Genomic DNA, 16,746 nt, shown 5'->3' on the forward strand with positions numbered 1-16,746 from the left:
AAGCGAGAAGACCCGAGAGTTTTTCTGGAAGAGGTGCTGGGGTAGAGATCTGGGAGAAGGGAGGGATGACTGAGAATACATGATTTGCATTAAGCTGAGTGGAAGTACTAACGGAGCCCTGGCAATCTTGGGGACCACCTATTGTCTCCATTAAGCAGGGATGTGGCTAGATTCCCAGAGAGCATAAGCTTAGAGCTTTGCCTTCCTACACTAGAGTGGTTGGCGCTCCGGACTCCTGGCAAAGTGTCATTGCCAGCGACCCCTGGGTAGCTCTTCGTAACACCCCCGTTTGGAAAACTTCCAGGCAGGGAAACCGAGGCCGGGTGGGGGCGGGGCCGTGCTTGGGCCAATGGGCGGACGCCCCGCCCCCAGCCATCCTAGGCGGCCTGGGAGCCGCAGCCCGCAGCCTTGCGATCCTCCAAGCCATGGCGTGCGCCGGGCTGCTCGCTGTGTGCTTGCTCGGGCCACCTGCCCCCCAGCCACCACGACACTCTGCGCCTGCCGCGGGACACGCGCTTTTCCAGGATGTGAGTGGGGCACCAGTGGGCGGGCACAGGGCTCTTCAGGTCTTGGTCTTCCGTGTCCCTGTCTCCCTCCACATCTGTTGGTCCTGCTTTGGTCCCTCTTCCAGATTGTGACCCTGCTGTTCTGACCCTCCTGCCTTTGTGTTCCTTGTTCTGTCTGTGCCGCTGTGTCTCTCCATGTCCCTGATGCGTTACTGTTCCTCACCCCAAATGTGCCCAGTGAGGCTAGGAGCTGTCAACATTGAGTCACAGCAGCCATCACCGACTGGCTCCATGGCAGTCCCTGCTGGGCTGATAGGACAAGGGAACCTGGATCTAGAAGGAGCTCTGTCCTGCCCCAGAAGCCTCAGGCCTGATCCGAGGGTGTCAGTGTCCTACAGTTGGTAAGGGACTGTTTTCGTGGGCAGCAGGTGGCCTTGAAACCCTTTGTAGCTGAGGAACACCCTGACCTGCCTCAGTCACTGCTCTGCGCCCACCCCACAACCTTACCTTTTTAATGTGCTCAGCCAGTCCTGGCGGGCTCCTGCTCCTACTCCAGAGGTCCTTGCTGTCATGCCCCCCTCCCCAATGCCCTAGTGACTCAGCACCTTGACAATGGTCCTGTGGGCCCAAGGAGACATGTTCTAAGTCACAGATGGAGTCAGGGGGCACACTGGGATGTGGATGGAGTGTCTTCATTCCTAGCTTAGCTCTCCTGCCCCGCCCCCATCCTAATCACCCCAGCCGGACCACATTGAGCTGCTCTGTGACCCCCAATCTAGTAGCAGACCTTCTCTTAGTCAGCCTAAGGGTTGTATTGGTTGCTTAGCCCAGTGACCCTGAGGCAGTTGGGGTTCTGCCCAGGCCTTGAACCCGATGCCCTTTGCTTAGCTGCTGTGGTGGACTGGTTCCTGGTAGGGGCAGGACTTGAGTGTGCTGCTGTGTCTGTTTCATCACTGCCTCCACAACATCTGCTGGCTCTCACCACCCTCCCTGCCCCTTATGCAAACGTGTATACACAGATGCTCATACTCTTCGTGATGAGTTGGCCTTATAAGACGCCCCAGCCCTGAAAGGGTTAACCTCTAGGCTTCTCCCTCACGTACTAGTGAGAAAACCAAAGCACTGACAAAGGGCTAGCCACTGCCTGCCAGTCTTCAGCAGGCACAAAGCAAGAGCCTGTTCACGGAGAGTGGAGTGGACTATGGGAGGACACCTGGGAAATTCGGGGTTCAGATATGATACGGCTTCCAAGGCTCCTCCGGATGGATCATGGCCCATCTGTCCAAGGTTCCTCAGGCTGGGAAACATGCCAAAGGCTGATACATCACAGTGAACTTGGGCTAGACTCCAGCTGTGGGAGGTGAAGGTACAGAGAGCTGGCCAGGAGCACCCACCCACCGTGAAGCCAGCCCTGCAGTAGGAGGGAGCCAGCACTAGGGCTTGCTGTGCGCTCTTCCTGTGCTGCCTTGCTGGAGCCTCCTGCAGGACTGCCCGGAACAGGGGGAAGGCGATGCAGGGGGCTGGGTGGCTGGCCAGCTGGGGCCCCACTGGCTTGGGAGGGGGAGACTCCTATCTTCCTGGCTTCACTCTCAGCACCCACTCATTTCCCTTTGTGCCCTAGGTTTTCCGCAGAGCAGACAAGAATGGTGAGTGCTTTCTTTCCCTTGGGTCCCACAGTGTGTTTTGGGGGTGGTGCACAAGCAGGGTGGGAGAGCTTTTGTCTTGGAGGTGCAGCTTAAGGTGAAGTCTTAGGGGCCACCAAGTGGGAAATCAAGCAAGGGACCCTTCCTGGAGAACAGATGATGCGCAGAATAGGGGACAGGGAAATGTGGTTTGCTCTGAGGCTGGGGGTGGGGGCTTATGTTAAGGCAGTAGTCTAGCTCAGTGATGGGTGCTTGTACTCGACCTTGTGATGTCCTTACAACAGCTTGCTAGGTGGGAATCCCTCATTCCATTTCATGGGCAAAGCAATAGAGGGTCAGAAGAGTGAGTCCATTGTTTAAGCCTTTAATTAGTGGGCCTGGGATCCACATTTGCTTGCTACATCAGCCTAGGCTCCTTGACTGAGGGGGTGGGGCACTCATTCCTCCTTCACTTTCCTTCTCTCTGGGCCAGCAGACTTGCAATTCAGCCTTCTTGTGTCCCTAGCGCTTGCCCTTTCATGGGCTTCTCTACACTGGTGGGGACCACTGATCTAAGATGCATGCTCTCAAGCTGGGCAGTGGTGGCACATGCTTTGATTCCCAGCACGTGGGAGGCAGAGGCAGGTGGATCTCTGAGTTTGAGGCCAGCCTGGTCTACAGAGTAAGCTCCAGGACAGCCAGAACTATAGAGCAACACTGTCTTGAAAACAAAACAATAAGCCGGGCGTGGTGGCACACGCCTTTAATCCCAGCACTCGGGAGGCAGAATCAGGCAGATCGCTGTGAGTTCGAGGCCAGCCTGATCTACAAAGCGAGTCCAGGACAGCCAAGGCTACACAGAGAAACCCTGTCTCAAAAAACCAAAACCAAAACAAAACAAAACAATAAAAACACAGCCCCCAAGATACCTGCTCTCAGTGCATTCTTTTGTGGGGGCTCAGGCCCTCCCCATCTTTGCTTGTCACTCAGACCAAATCCTCTTGTCTTTAGCCATCTTCCTCCACTGCCCTCTGCCCCTCCGTTGGGAAGCTCATTCTCCCCCCAGCCCGTCTGCTGCTTTGTGGAGTCCTGCTGTTAGGAAGCCCTCATCTGCTTTTCTGTGACTCCCCTGGGAAGGTCCTGGGGCCAGAGCATGGAGGTCTCTTCTACTCTAGGGCAAAACTAGTTTGTGGGGGCCAGGGACTGTACCCTAAGTCAAACTAAATTCTGATGTATCCCAAGCTGTCCTCTCCTATTTCTATTTGGTAGACATTGAGTTCCTACCAAATGTATCCTGTACAATGTGGGCCCTGTTTCTTTCGGCATATACTTTTGGGAATCTTTGCCCTTTTGTACAGTCAGGGCACCTCCTCCCACCCCCAGCCCCCTCACCCTTAAGCTATCTGGCTGAGTGATTGGGAATGCTGTCAGGTCTCTGGGGAGCCTGGATCTGGGAACAGGATGCAGCCAGGACTCATGCCCTGTCTCTTCCCAGATGATGGTAAGCTCTCATTTGAAGAGTTCCAGAATTACTTTGCTGATGGGGTTCTCAGCTCAGCCGAGCTTCGGGAACTGTTCCGCGGCATCGATGGGCAGCTCACCGAGTGAGTACAATAGAAGGAATCTCTTGCTGTGGCAGTGCCAGGCCAGGTTGTCCCAACCCACTGTTGTCCCCTGCTGTCACGGCTCTTTCTGGAGGCCAGGGGGTGGGGAGAGACACCAGGGCCCAGTGCCAACCTCCAACCCACCTACACCTTCTCCAGTTCCAGTCTTGTTGCTATACTGCTTCCAGCTGGGACCCCAGAATAACCAGGCCTGAGTCACCACCCAGGCTCAGCCCTTCTATTGCCAAGCAGAGGATGTCTGAGGACAGCTGGGTTCTGCCTGCCTCCGCCTGTAGATGCAGATGCAGGGATACACACCTTCCCACGTGCTCACAGCTACACATCGGGCTCCTCTACACTCCTTCCCTGCATCTTCACTTGGGGACACACCTGCCATGAAGGCTGCCCTTCTCCCTTCCCTTCTCTTCCTATCTCCTTTGTGTAAACAGCAGACTTGCTCAGTGTTCAAAGCTTCAGGGATTGGGACTGATCCTTTCAAGTGTCTATGCCCCTCCCCCAACAAACGGACATGTCAGGATGAGTAGAAGGGATGAGGACGCTGGCTATGTCCATGTCCCCAGGCCCAGGGTGGAAGAGTCTGAAGGCTGTTTTCTCTTTCCCTCACAGCAATTTAGAAACGGAGAAGCTGTGTGGTGAGTAGGCCTGTGCTGGCCCTTGCGTCCCAGCCCCCGGGCAGGCGGGGATGGTAAAGGGACACTCTCTGGGGCTGGTCTCATGGGACAAGCTGAAGAATTCCAGGTTGGGGAGATGGTTTGGGCTGCAGCCCTTGAGCACCTCTTCTGCCCACAGACTATTTCTCCAAACACCTGGGTGTCTATCGACCTGTGCTGGCTGCACTGGAGTCACTGAACCGCGCTGTCCTCCTGGCCATGGATGCTACAAAGCTGGTAAGTGCAGGGAGGGGCCTAGGAGGAACCTGAGATGGCACGGGTCAGTGATGCAGGGGGACTTTTTCCTGCTGTGGCTCAGGGCTGTGGAGATGGGGGCTCAGGTTCAAATTCTGTAGTCCCACTTAATGACTGTGCCCTTCACTCCCCGGGCCACAGTTTCCTCATTTAATAAGCCAGGTGTGAAATGAACAATTAAGTGGGTCACGGTGGCTCACACCTGTCATGAGCCACCAAGAGACAGGAAGGAAGATTTACCGTCTGTTTCAGGCCAGTCTGGCAAGAGTGAGACCCTGTTGGGGAAGGAGGAGGCAGAGATCTTGTGTTCTGTTCTTTGCTTTGTTCCCAGTACCCAAAACAAAGCAGGCAACATAGTAAGTTTTTGTTGGCCTGATGTAATATCAGCACCTAGAAGGCACGGGTTGGGATATAAGATATGAACTTACATATGTCCACGGGTACTCAGATCCTTTCGAGGCAGGGCCTAACCTCAGGACATGTGAGAAGGGTGTACATATGCTTACCAGCTTACTGGCCTGTGCCATAGCCTGTGCTGACAAGCATTGACAGCCAGGGCTCCAGACCCTTAAGTGACCAAAACAAACAAAAACAAAACCAACCCTCCCTTTATTTGTTAAGAACCATCTTGCCAGGTGCATGGGAGGCAGAGGCAGGCGGATCTCTATGAGTCAAGGCCAGCCTGCTCTACAAAGCAAGTCAAGGACAGCCAAAGGCTACATAGAAAAAAAAAAGAGAGAGAACCTTACATTTTCCTGTGTAGACCAGGCTGGCCTTGAACTTATAGGTCCACCTGCCTCTGCCTCCCAAGTGCTGAGATTAATTTGTGCACCACCACTGTCTGGCAGTAGCTTACACCTTAGCCCCAGCACTTGGAAGAGACAGAAGAGCTTGAGGCTGAACCCCTGAGCCATATAGTGAGATCCTGTTTTTAAACAGAAAAGAACAAAACTCCAAAACTCCTCTCCTTGTGTCCATAGCTCTTCTGGGGGTGAGGGAGGTTGTTGCAGGCCTGTTTTTTTTTTTTTTTTTTTTTTGGTACTGAGCGTAGAACTCAAGGTCTTGCACCTGCTAGGTACTGTACTACACTCATGACCTCTGACCCCACTTTCTACAGAAAAAGGAAAGGTGAGACCTTCAAGGATAACCTGTGCACACAACTAGGGACAGAGCTTCTAGATTCCTCATTTAAGACTTTTAGTGTTTAGCGATCCACCTGCCTCTGCCTCCCAAGTACTGGGATTAAGGGCGTGCACCACCACGCCTGGCGGTGTTGTTCTTTCAAGTGTTGTCCAGCCCTGCTGGATTGGCATTCTCAGAACTGGCAGTGGTTTGGGTATTCAGATTGAAAGGAAAATGAAGGCCAGGGTTGGCCCAGAAAGGGACAGGGACAGCCCATCCCCATATGATAACTATGCCAGCTGCAAACACTTGAATCTGTTTATCTGGTTCTCTATGCTAGGGCAGAGTTGCAGCCTCTGTCCCTGCAGCAGCCCGGTGGCACCATCCATTCTAGCTCAATATAAACCTCAATTGAACACTTCTCGCACCACACAAGGGCCGTACTCCTCGTACATGGCCCGAGTCACCCAGCGGCACTGAAAGGAGTGCAAGGAGGCCATCATGGAACCTCCAGTCCACACAGCTGTGCCCCGCCCAGGTTGAGCCACCAGACAGGGCTGCAGGGTCGAGTACCCATGCCTCCGGCACTGTGCCTCCAGCTCCAGGGCCATACGCTCCACAAAGCCGGGGAAAAGGGTGGAACCACCAGCCAGTACCACCGACTTGGCCAGCCGTGACCGCAGTGTTGTGGGTATCGTCTGCAGTGCCTGGAAGGCCAATGTGGGCAGTCCTGGCTCAGGGTGGCCCAGGAGACTTGGCTGGAAGATGGGTTCTGGGCAGCGGAAGCGCTCGCTGCCGAGGCGCACATAGTAGTCATTGCCCAAGCAAAAACAGGCCCTCCGGTGGCGGGCAGGGTCACAGACATCACCCTGGAAATCTAGCGACACATAGCAGCAACGTTTCTTGAGCTGTGTAACTGTCTTGCGGGGCAGGGCCTGCAGCTGTAGATCAGGGCACGCTGCCACCAGCAGCTCTCGAAAGTAGCGCGACAGGGTGCTGCCTGCCAAGTTCAGACGGAAAGTGGCCTTGTGCCAGGAGTGACCAGCGTAGATGGGTGTGGCGTGGCACACGCCCGCGCCGGCCTCTACGGCCAGCCCACTGAACGTTCCAGTGGAGCAGAGTGCCAGCAGAGCTGTGCTGGCCATGTGGCACGCAGGCACTGTTAGGGCTTCAAACAGCAGCTCAGCCACCTTCTCTCGGCCCTCGGGTGGTGCCGATGGGGAGTCGCTCACCAGCACAGGCCACTGCTCCGGGTGGACCTGCAGGCCTCCCACCATTATGCGCTCCCACAGTCCCTCCAGTGCGTCCCAGTCCACCACCACACCATGCTTGATAGGATGCGCACGGGCCACGCCTCCCGCCAGCTCACAGCCCGGCGCCCCCGGCAGCACGGGCCGATCCCAACTGGGCATCAGACTCGAGCTCTTCAGCACGACGCGCGGCTGGACCTCCCCAGCGAAGCCTGCCTTGGTGAAGCCTGAGCCTTGGTCCACTACCACTGCAATGTGGTCCAATGAAGGCAGCCTGCGGACACGGCGAGTCCGGTGCACCGACGCCACCTTCTGGGCTCAGTGTGCCCTGAAGCCCTACGGGCCTCCTGGGCGGATAACCGGACCTCTCAGTTCTCAGCGCTGCCTCTGGCGGTTTCTTTTTGTAGCTCCACCCCAAGTGGCCCTGTTAGTTAGCACTTAACTCCTCCTTAGGGTCCCAGAGTCCCAGCTTCGTAGGCTGCTCTCCTGGCAGGTCACCTAGCTTGTCTAGAGCGTTACCTGGCTGTGGGGGTGGGAAGGAATGGTTCGAGAAGGATCTTAGATTGGACTCATTATGACCTCAATCTTGCAGCAACCCCCTTCCCCCAGCCCCCACTCATCTACCGATCCCCCACGGGGCTGATGGCAGCCATTTGGGAGTCCATGACAGGGGCCTAGCTGGCCAGCACAGCTGTTAATTCTCTCAAATATGTGTGCTCTGGCCAGGTGTGCAGCCCTTCTACTCTCAGTTCTAAAGAGAAACCACACACCTACAGTTACACTGAGGACTCCCTGTGCTCAGCCCTGACCCTCAGCTCTGAAGCTCACATAGCAACACTAAGCAAGACCAAATCTCTCTTGTGGCGTTTCAAACTCTATAAGGTAGCCATGAGCCTCACCACCTTGGGACTATTATAGTTGCAAACAGAAAACTCAGATGAACTTAAAACTAAAATAGGGATTTTATTACAAGGATCTTGGATGTTTTTAGGATCGTAAGGGCGAAACAGGTCTTAGGAACAGGATCTGATCATACGGTTGTGGTAACTGGGAAGGTCTCTTAAAGTTCCCAATTACAGGCCTGGGGAAGAGGATGGATGATAGAGCCAGTTTGGGCCAAGCATGCATGTGCTGATAACCATGTGACAGGGCAGATAGCTCTTAAGTGGGAAGACATACTGTGTGTATGAGTCACATATTTTCCAGCACGATTCAAGCCTCTGGATAGTGACAAAAGGACATCATCCTTAATTCCATGGCTTATAGGCCTCGTGAGCTGCCACCTGCCACCTCTGGCTTCAAGTGAAGCATTCTGAGTTAGTGTGTGGCCAGAAATAAGACTCAGAGATTTCCTGAAGCAATTACCACAGCCGGCTATGACTTGGGGTGGGTCTGGTCTTTGGGGTCTGGTCTGGAGCTGGAAAGCCAGCAGTCTGATAAAGGCCATTTGGAGGCCATGTCAGTGTGGAAGAGCAAAGGGCAAGCACTGAGGTGCTGAGGGACTGGGGACTTGGGAGGACACACTCGAGCTTCAGCCTTGGGCTTTAGAGAGGTAGGTAGTGGAGCAACAGTGGGACAATGGGCTTGCCTTAGAATAGTGGTTTGGAAGAGTTTTTGGCTACAAACTGGGTAAGGGTGGAACTGGGTACCTGGGTACTTTAACTATGGGGCCCTAAATTTTGTGAAGCTGAACGCTTGGTAATTACCACTGTTAGGCAGGAGACCAGAGGGTCAAGCCCCTCTTGTGGTGCCATAAGCAGAATTTGAGGTTCCAGCCCCACCAAAGCTGACCAGCCACTCTGTGCTTCCTGAGTTCTTAGCAGCCTGAGACCCTCCCTCTGCCCAGGACGGGTTTTTGAACGTTGGGGGTCTCTTGGAGACTTTAAACCTTTGACTGAAACAAGTTCTTCCTAGCATTGCCAAGTAGTTTGCTGAAGCCCACCTTGAGCCTATGGACCTGGGATAAGCTGACCTTTGTGCCACAGAAATGTTCCCGCCCTCCCCGCCTCCCTCCAGAGCTGAGGACTGAACCCAGTGCTCTACCACGGAGCTAAATCCCCAATCCCGACAGAAATAAGTTGAAGGCCGCCCTAGCTCCAGGTTCTTAGTAGGTGGCGGTGCTAAGTACTGTTTATTCTTACTCACTTCTGACCCTGGGACAGAAGTGGCAGACGCCAGAGTTGCCATGTGCTCTTTATTGAGCAGAGTCCTGGCGCTGGGGGCCGGACCAGGCACTCAGAGGTGCGGGCGAGGGCAGCGGCGTCGCTTTCGCGGCTGCTCCTCGCGGGGGTCGCCTCCGCAGCAGGTCTCTCGCTGGGACAGAACGTGTGCGTACAGTGGTTGCCAGCTCTGTGGGGCCTTGACCCCGCCCCCCGGCCCGCCTGTCCCTCGATGCCCCTCCTCCTGCAGCCGCGCGTCGAGCTGCAGTAGCAGCACCAGGATCCTCTTCATCTCCCGCGCTCGCGCGCCTTCGCGCCTCTCCACGCCGTCGCCTGCCCCACGCAGCATGGGCGCCACTGCTGGGTAGCACGTCGGGGCGCCGAGCGCATCCTCAGCCGGCCGCCTGGACCACACATGTGGGCCCACCGCTGCCTCTGCCAGCTGCTGCCGCTTGTCAAGCGGGAAAAGCAGCACGATCTTGGTCTGCGGGTGGGTGGGTGGGTGTAGGAGAAGAGGAAGCCCTTGCAGGGCCAGGGGCCTCTCCTGCACCCGGAGGACCCAACCTCCAGAACCCCACAGTGCCCGCACCCCAGGACCCTGCCTCCCCACAGGAACCCATCGTCCACCCTAGGCCAATCCACAGCATACTTTCGCAGCTTTGATGCGGGGTTTCTCACGCATCCGGGCAGGGTCAGTGGCCTGTCGCCATTGAAAGAAGGGGAAAGTAGCGTGTTGTGAGGCTGTGGGCTAGAGAGAGGGAGTAAAGTATATTCCAGGTCCGTTTCTCCAGCGACCTATGCCTGATCCCTGGTTAAGAGAGCCCTGCCTCCTGCCACAGCTTCTGAAACTCGTGTACCACCTCTGTGGGCTCCAGGAACCCTCCTCCTCTAGGATGTTCTAACCCTTCTCATCCCCTGGGTCTAAAGGCCTAGGTAGACTTCAGCACCCACCATCCTTTCCGGCCTCCCCACACTCACACTCGGCTTCTTCCGCTTGAGGTGGCTGAAGAACTGCTTGTTACGGGCCTTGTCCATGTCAGGTGGCCTGTCCTTGCTGGCCTGATTGGGTGCTTTGGTCCTCTTGTGGGAACTGCTGTTTCCCATGATAGGACTGGTCACTAGAGACCACTGCCCATGCTGCCTTGGCCTTGCCCTCTAGCCAGGGGGGCCCGGTTTGGCCCCGCCCAACCAGGGGAACTGAATTGTGAGCTCACAGTGACATCACCACACCAAAGCTCTACTCCTCCCCTGGAACTCCCAGGAGAATCTGGCCTCTATTCAGTGTCTATGGCCTCTTTTGGTCTCAGTTTCAGGGCTAGTGCTTTAACCAAGCAATGCTTATAAGATGCTTAAGGGTGAGTAGAGGGGAGTTTCTGTGGCTCTGATTTGAATGCTGGCCTGCCACTAATTAGCGGCTTAACCTTGGCCAAGGTTCAACCTCTCAAGGTCTCAGATACAAAGTGGAGTCAATTATAGTTCCTATTAACTGTTAGGATGGTTAAATGGAATTTCGGGGATGAGTCTGGTATGAAGTGGGTGGTTCTGCCAACCAAGTTTTTTTGGTTGCAAACAGCAGAAAATCACTCCTCTGATACCTCCAAAGGGAAGATACTGAAAAGTTGCCATGGAAATAGAACCCACAGACTGAAGGGCAGGACTCAGGCGCTACTCGATCCCTTCTGTTATATGCCTGGTCCAGAGAGCATCATCTTAGTTCAGCCAAGGCAGGCCATACACCAAAACCTGAAACCCATTATAGATGTTGCCGCAGAGCCTGGATCTTTGTGGCTTCTCAGACTCCCATCCTAGGTTTGGGTGTGTGGTAGGGGGTAAGGCCTTCTAAGGGCATCCTTGACTGTCCAGGCATGTAGTCCAGGGAAGATGACTATGTTCCACAAGAGTGGTGGCGTTTTCAGGTTGTGAATTTAAACTGCAAGCTTAGTTCCATGTAGGAAGTAACTGAGGGGTGAGAGAAACTGAGCCACAGGGTGAAAGCACCCGAGGAGTTAAGTATCCTAAGACGGCTGGCACCAGGGTCTGATGCATGGTCAGCCTCCCTGTCTCTGCTTGCTTTTACGGAACTGAGGGGAAGCTGGTGGTGTAGGCTGCAGTCTCTGCAGGCAAGTGTGTTTGTGTCTGTTCGGGGACGTGGATGTCTTCTCTATGTAGCTTCTAGCAAAATACACACAGTAAATGTTTGTTAAATGGCCTGGTGAATGGAATAATGAAAGAACAAACAAATGCATACACAGATTGGGAGTTTGGGTCCAGCAGATCAGCAAGATCACACACCATTCTGTACCACGTGTGCAATCGGCCTTACTGCCCTGCACCTCCACCCTGTCTGGCTGTGAGCGAAGGTGAGAATGAGCCTTACCAGAGAAGAGAAATTGAGACCCAGGAAAACCCAGGGTCCCAGCATGCTGTTGATCCCCGTGAATCAGCCGCACACCTGCCAGGAGGAAAAGAGCCCCGCCTGGCCCCGGAACAGTGACCTTAGACACTGGGCACAGTGGTGCGTGCCACCTTTAATTCTAGCACTGGTGCGGCACAGGCAGGGGGATCATAATTCAAGGCCAGCCTGTGCTAATAAGTAAGACCCTGTCTCAAATAAAAAATAGAAAGGCCTGTGCTGGGCCTGCATGCCCTGCACCTTTCACTTTCACTGTTGCTCTGAGAGTCTGACAGTAGCCAGACAGCAAGATAAGCTCCCTCTTCAAACCACACCCCTCTGTCCTGCCCACAGGAGTATGAACAGGCCTCCAAGGTGGACCAGTTTGTCACCCGGTTCCTGCTGCGGGAAACTGTGAATCAGCTACAAGCCCTGCAGAGCTCCTTAGAGGGGGCATCGGACACCCTGGAGGCCCAGGCCCGAGGTCAGCGGTACGCGGGGGTGCTGTTGGCCTGAGGGTATGTGAGTGCCTTTGGTTCCCGCAGTCTACACTTAGGATCATGGTCCACCCAGCCTCCTGGAGGCCACATTCTTGGGCAGGAGCCATGAGCTGTTGAGAAGGGGTCAGTGGTTTGGGGGCTGGGCTTCAACGATTCAGGAGACCTCTCTTGCCCCTCCTAAGCCTGGTTCTGTGCTGAAATCTCAGTCCTCTGGGTCTGGGGACATTAAGCTAACTTTCTACTTTCTAGGTTGGATGAAGAACATGTAAAAGTGCAGAGTAGGTGCCGTAACAGCCGGCGGGCAGGACGCAGAGCCCTGAGGAGCATCAGTTGGTCACCAACCTGGTCTCCTGGATCCTCTGATACAGGTGTGCCTGTGGCAGGGTAGGAACTGACTGCATAGGGTCCAGGGAAGATGTCAAATCTCCTGTTGTCTCAGGGCTTTGCCTGGCCGATGGCTCCCATTTCACCCTGAGAGGTCTTCCAGCTTCAGGGGCCCCTGGCTGATGTCCTCCTGGTCCCTCTGCCAGGGTGGAGTTCAGAGGCTGAGCTGCAGTGGCGGCTGCAGGTCAACCGCCTCCAGGAGCTCATAGACCAGCTTGAGTGCAAGGTAAGAGGCTGGGTGGCCAGTGCCCCTCAGAGAGCGTTTCTGTTACACCTGTTCAAGCCAATAACATATTAGAGGCTCAGCCTATAATTCTGTGTCCCTTGCAGGCACCCCGGCTGGAACCCCTTCATGAAGAGGACCTTGCCAAGGGTCCTGACTCGGTGAGCTTGGGAAGGAGTACTCATGAAGAAGGGTAATGGCTGCCTACCCAGACCTGGTAGGAAGGTGCTGGCTTTTTGCTCTGTGACTGCCTTAGGCTTTCTGTTCTCTCATCCGTATCTGTGAAAGTCAGGCTTGAGGTAGGGATGGAAGTTAGAGGGCACAGTGGGAGGGGGTACAGCAGAGAGAGGGTCAGTGGCTTGGAGGCTGGAGTCAGATGCTGGGAGGTCTTGTTGGGTGTGGGGACCAGACCCCACAGGGGGCATATCTGGACCATCTTAGGAAGGTCGGAGTGTGGCTTCCCCTGTGACTAGCTGCTCTCTTGCCAGCACATCCTTGTGGTGCAGAGGCAGGTACAGGTGGCAGAGGATGCCCTGCAGGATTTTCACCGTGCCCTGTGCTGCTACATGAACTTCACAGGGGCCCAGAGCCATTGCTTGCAGTGAGTCCCTGGCTAGCTAGTGGGATGCCTGAAGTGGGTGGTGGGGGCAGAGAGGGATGGTGGCTGGGTACTCTGGGCAGGGCTCCCGTGAGATCCTTGGCAGGCAGGCAGTGTGGTCATGGCCCTGGTCTAGCCTGGCCACTTGTTTGGCTCTGCAGTGTGTCTGCCCAGAAGACGCTAGACAATGCTGCTTTCGCCCTATATGAGTTCTGGCAGGATGAAGCCTCCTGGAGAAGGTGAGTGGTGGTCGCACACCTGACACCGAGGATGGGTTCTGGAGGGGGTCAATTCTAGGCTACTCTCCAGTTCACTGGCACTGGGATTTCAGATAATTTACCTAACACATTTGGGCCCCAGATGAAATGATGTGTAAAGAATAAACTTAAGAGCTGGGTGAGGCGGCACACGCCTGTGGTGCCAGCACCTCAGGGAGGCAGAGGCAGGTGGATCTTTGTGAATTCAGGGCCAGCCTAGTCTACAAAGTGAGTCCAGGATAGACAAGACTACACAGAGAACCCCTGTCTCAAAAAGCCAACAACAACAACAACAACATGCAAGTTAGGTATTGAGTGCATGCTATCAACACTGAAGGCCTGAGGCAAGAGAGCTCAGAGTACAAGGCCATCAAAGCCCTGTCTCAAAAACCAACCAACCAAACAGCAACACTACACACATAGTACTATACAAGTTGGCTATAATACCAGCACTTGGAAGTCAGACGCAGGAAGATCAATGATTCAAGGCCAGCCTGAGCTAGCCTGTCTAACAAACTCAATACGTCAGATGCACAGCAGGCACTCAATGAGTGTAAACCTAGGCCCCCTGCCCCCCCCGCCCCCCCCCCATGCTAGGTGCCTTAGTTAGTCCTTGCAGTCGCCTGGTAATAGAGATACCTTGTTCCCACTTCACTTGAGGACAGACAGTTTAGAACCAGTAGTGGAAGGGTTGGTGCCTTGAGTCCAGGCAGCAGAACTAAGCTTGGATGACCCAGAGCAGATGGCTGTAGCCTCTGTTCCATGGCCTCCCAGGCACCAGCAGTCTCCCTGCAGCAAGGCCTTCCAGCGCACCCTCATCGATCACCTGCGGGCCCCGGACACACTCACTACTGTGTTTTTCCCAGGTGCGCTGTACCCCTGTGCTCCTAACAGCCCTGGGATCCAGGAGGGCAGCCCCCTATAGCTCCTGACTCCCCAACCTCTCACCCACAGCCTCCTGGTGGATTATGAACAATAACTGAGCCGGCTCTGCTTGAGCTGCAGCCTTGCCTGCCATTCTAGAGCCTTCCGCACAGGTCAACTCTACAATAAGACCAAGGAACCTGCCTGTTCCCAGGCTAAAAGCCTGGGCAGCTGGTACAGGGTCTCTGCCAGGGATCATGAGCTGGGCTGCTTGCTTTAATTTACTGTTTATAACCTTTAAGCACCTGGGCTTCTGCCTGACTCAGGAAGTCCAGATTCTGGTCTCCCCTTTCCTTTCCTGTGCTGTGTGATGCAGGCAGATGCCTTCCCTCTCTGGCTGACTAGGGGTGTCCTCATTTCTACCTGCTGCTTTGGGGTTAGATTTCTGTTCTTCCTCAGCCAGAGTCAGAACCAGGGCTGATGCTCAGGGACCCCCTCAAACCCTGGAACCTTGACCCCTGAGGCTAGGCCACTTCAGCCTGTAGTGTAGAGACCTGGGTGGGTGTCTATCACCTTTCTGGGTCAGCCCTAGAATTTCTAGCACCAGTGTCTGTACTAGAAACCTCTGGGGGGATCCTGGGTTGGTTTGCATGTCATTTGCATGTTCTCACCCCACTCATTCTCAGGGCACTATGGGAAGCCCCAAGAAAAACCTTGCAGAGTAGCAATAATTTGGGCCTAGAGTTGCCTGCTGCCCCCAGAGATCTCTGAACCCCAGCCTGGGTACTCAGCACAGAGGCAATAAAGTTGGTAGTCATCTGTGGTGTTGCCTCAGTCTGTCTGTCTGTGTCTCTCTCTTGGTAAGGCCAGGCTTTCTTGGCCACCTTGACATGAAACTCGGGGAAGAAAGCCTATGTTTAGAGCTGCACTTGGTTTCCAGCTTTAGCTGCCACACTGGCAGAAGGAGCTTCATCATCAGTCACTCAGCTCAAGGCCATACCCCAGACCGTCCTTCCAGGAGCCCTGCCTGGGAAAGAGGAATTATGTGGTCCAAGCTCAGCTTTACTCTACAGAACCTCCTCAGAGTTCCAAAGAGGCTGCTGGAGGGGGACCTAGCCCCTGCCAGAAGCTGCCAGGCTGGCTTGTCCTCACCACTGTCTCTTAACAGCATACCCAAGAGTTCTACAAGCCATAGCAAGGCGGAATACAAGACTGAGTAGTGACTAATGGTGACACCTAAAATGGTACTCTACAGGGAGGTTCATGGTATCAAGGAGCATGGAATGGATGTCACCTGTCCCTCATGTGGGGCTTCCAAGGTCAGAGTGGCAGGGAGACTCAACTCCAGTGAACCAAGGGAAGCCAAAACAGAGGATACGGAAACCAGGGGGAAGGACAAAGCCTGGGGGCTGTGGCTGGGGAGGCAGAGCCCTTAAAGGAGCTTCATTCTGAAGCTACACTGGGTTTGAAGCCAAGGCTGGTGGCCAGGGTCTGAGTGATGACTTCATTCATGTCCTGTGTGACTGCCAGAGCCTTGCTGGGTGCTGGGGTGTGGCCAGAAGAGCAGCTCTTTTCTGTGGTTCTTCCCAGTGTCCCCTTGAGGTGTGGTTGTCTTGGGGCCAGACCAGAACCAAGCAGGCTCCAGAATATACTGCAGTTACCTGTTCCTTTTCCATGACTCTCCTTGGAAAGGTTTGTTACCCGCACCGTGCTTTCACTGTCCCCCCAGATAGAGAACTAATGCAGGAGGAACAACCCCTGCTCACGGTCCTGCGTTGCAGCCCCCCAAACAGCAATAGCAGACTCTCAGAACTAAAGGCATGGGCTGCAGCAGCATGCTACTTGTAGTGGATAAGCCTTGGGCTCCACAGAACAAAAGCAAGCAAAACAAAACAAAACAAAACAAAAACCAATAACACATCACCATTTCTCTGTGTATCTGGCAAGAGGACAATTCAGGTGTAGTTCCTCAGGTACTTACAATTATTTATTTATTTTTTGGTTAAAGACAATGTCTTACTGGGCGTGGTGATGCACACCTTTAATCCCAGCACTCGGGAAGCAGAGGCAGGCGGATCTCTGTGAGCTGGAGGCCAGCCTGGTTTACAAAGTGAGTCCAGGACAGCCAAGGCTACACAGAGAAACCCTGCCTCAAAAAACCAAAACAAAATAAATACAATACAATACAATTATCTCTTTATGATCTAGAGTTGCTGAAGTTATGCTGGCTGGCCAGTGTCTCCACTTCCTAGTACTGAGAGCACCTCACTTGGCTTTTAAGAAATATGGGTTCTGGAGATTGTCATTGTTACCTCCTCATTTTTCTGTTTTTTTTTTTT

At 54.4% G+C, this 16,746-nt stretch overlaps 3 protein-coding genes across 9 annotated transcripts; 1 reads left to right on the forward strand and 2 right to left on the reverse strand.

Annotated features, from left to right (window-relative positions):
- Positions 1 to 63: 63 nt before the first annotated feature.
- NECAB3 (N-terminal EF-hand calcium binding protein 3) lies at positions 64 to 15,230 on the forward strand. Of its 6 annotated transcripts, none has more exons than XM_084775778.1 (13): positions 64 to 527; positions 745 to 907; positions 2,128 to 2,152; positions 3,624 to 3,732; positions 4,543 to 4,640; positions 11,936 to 12,072; positions 12,331 to 12,449; positions 12,612 to 12,691; positions 12,796 to 12,849; positions 13,177 to 13,289; positions 13,448 to 13,525; positions 14,318 to 14,409; positions 14,498 to 15,230. In XM_084775778.1, exons 1-13 carry the CDS (start codon positions 350 to 352, stop codon positions 14,524 to 14,526), a joined length of 1,275 nt encoding a protein of 424 aa, XP_084631904.1. In that variant the 5' UTR covers positions 64 to 349; the 3' UTR covers positions 14,527 to 15,230. The 6 variants fall into 6 exon arrangements, with proteins under 6 accessions (XP_084631904.1, XP_084631906.1, XP_084631905.1 ...); XM_084775780.1 differs by lacking the exon at positions 745 to 907 and adding an exon at positions 4,360 to 4,385; XM_084775783.1 differs by lacking the exons at positions 64 to 527; positions 745 to 907 and adding exons at positions 1,680 to 1,793; positions 4,360 to 4,385.
- On the reverse strand, positions 5,423 to 9,006 carry ACTL10 (actin like 10). The gene has a single exon (XM_084775798.1). The coding sequence runs from the start codon at positions 7,190 to 7,192 to the stop codon at positions 6,188 to 6,190; it is 1,005 nt and encodes a 334-aa protein (XP_084631924.1). The 5' UTR covers positions 7,193 to 9,006; the 3' UTR covers positions 5,423 to 6,187.
- Positions 9,109 to 10,418, reverse strand: LOC311594214 (uncharacterized protein C20orf144). Of its 2 annotated transcripts, none has more exons than XM_084775807.1 (3): positions 10,168 to 10,418; positions 9,839 to 9,889; positions 9,109 to 9,673 (listed from the first exon to the last, which is right to left on the reverse strand). In XM_084775807.1, the coding sequence occupies exons 1-3, from the start codon at positions 10,291 to 10,293 to the stop codon at positions 9,266 to 9,268; spliced, it is 585 nt and encodes a 194-aa protein (XP_084631933.1). In that variant the 5' UTR covers positions 10,294 to 10,418; the 3' UTR covers positions 9,109 to 9,265. The 2 variants fall into 2 exon arrangements, with proteins under 2 accessions (XP_084631933.1, XP_084631932.1); XM_084775806.1 differs by having other exon boundaries at positions 9,114 to 9,673; positions 9,839 to 9,937; positions 10,168 to 10,402.
- Positions 15,231 to 16,746: the final 1,516 nt, after the last annotated feature.

This window comes from Acomys minous (genome assembly GCF_964271855.1).
Source record: "Acomys minous genome assembly, chromosome: 3".
Classification (NCBI taxonomy): Eukaryota; Metazoa; Chordata; class Mammalia; order Rodentia; family Muridae; genus Acomys; species Acomys minous.

Bases quoted from the DNA above. Each gene is read 5' to 3' on its own strand.
- LOC311594214 (XM_084775806.1), bottom strand. From the start codon at position 10,293: ATGGGAAACAGCAGTTCCCACAAGAGGACCAAAGCACCCAATCAGGCC. The intron at 9,938-10,167 runs GTGAGTGTGGGG...CCCTCTCTCTAG, and splicing joins TCAAGCGGAAGAAGCCGAGT to CCCACAGCCTCACAACACGC. The intron at 9,674-9,838 runs GTATGCTGTGGA...ACCCACCCGCAG, and splicing joins CCCGCATCAAAGCTGCGAAA to ACCAAGATCGTGCTGCTTTT.
- ACTL10 (XM_084775798.1), bottom strand. From the start codon at position 7,192: ATGCCCAGTTGGGATCGGCCCGTGCTGCCGGGGGCGCCGGGCTGTGAG.
- NECAB3 (XM_084775778.1), top strand. From the start codon at position 350: ATGGGCGGACGCCCCGCCCCCAGCCATCCTAGGCGGCCTGGGAGCCGC. The intron at 908-2,127 runs GTAAGGGACTGT...TTTGTGCCCTAG, and splicing joins GTGTCAGTGTCCTACAGTTG to GTTTTCCGCAGAGCAGACAA. The intron at 4,641-11,935 runs GTAAGTGCAGGG...TCCTGCCCACAG, and splicing joins CCATGGATGCTACAAAGCTG to GAGTATGAACAGGCCTCCAA.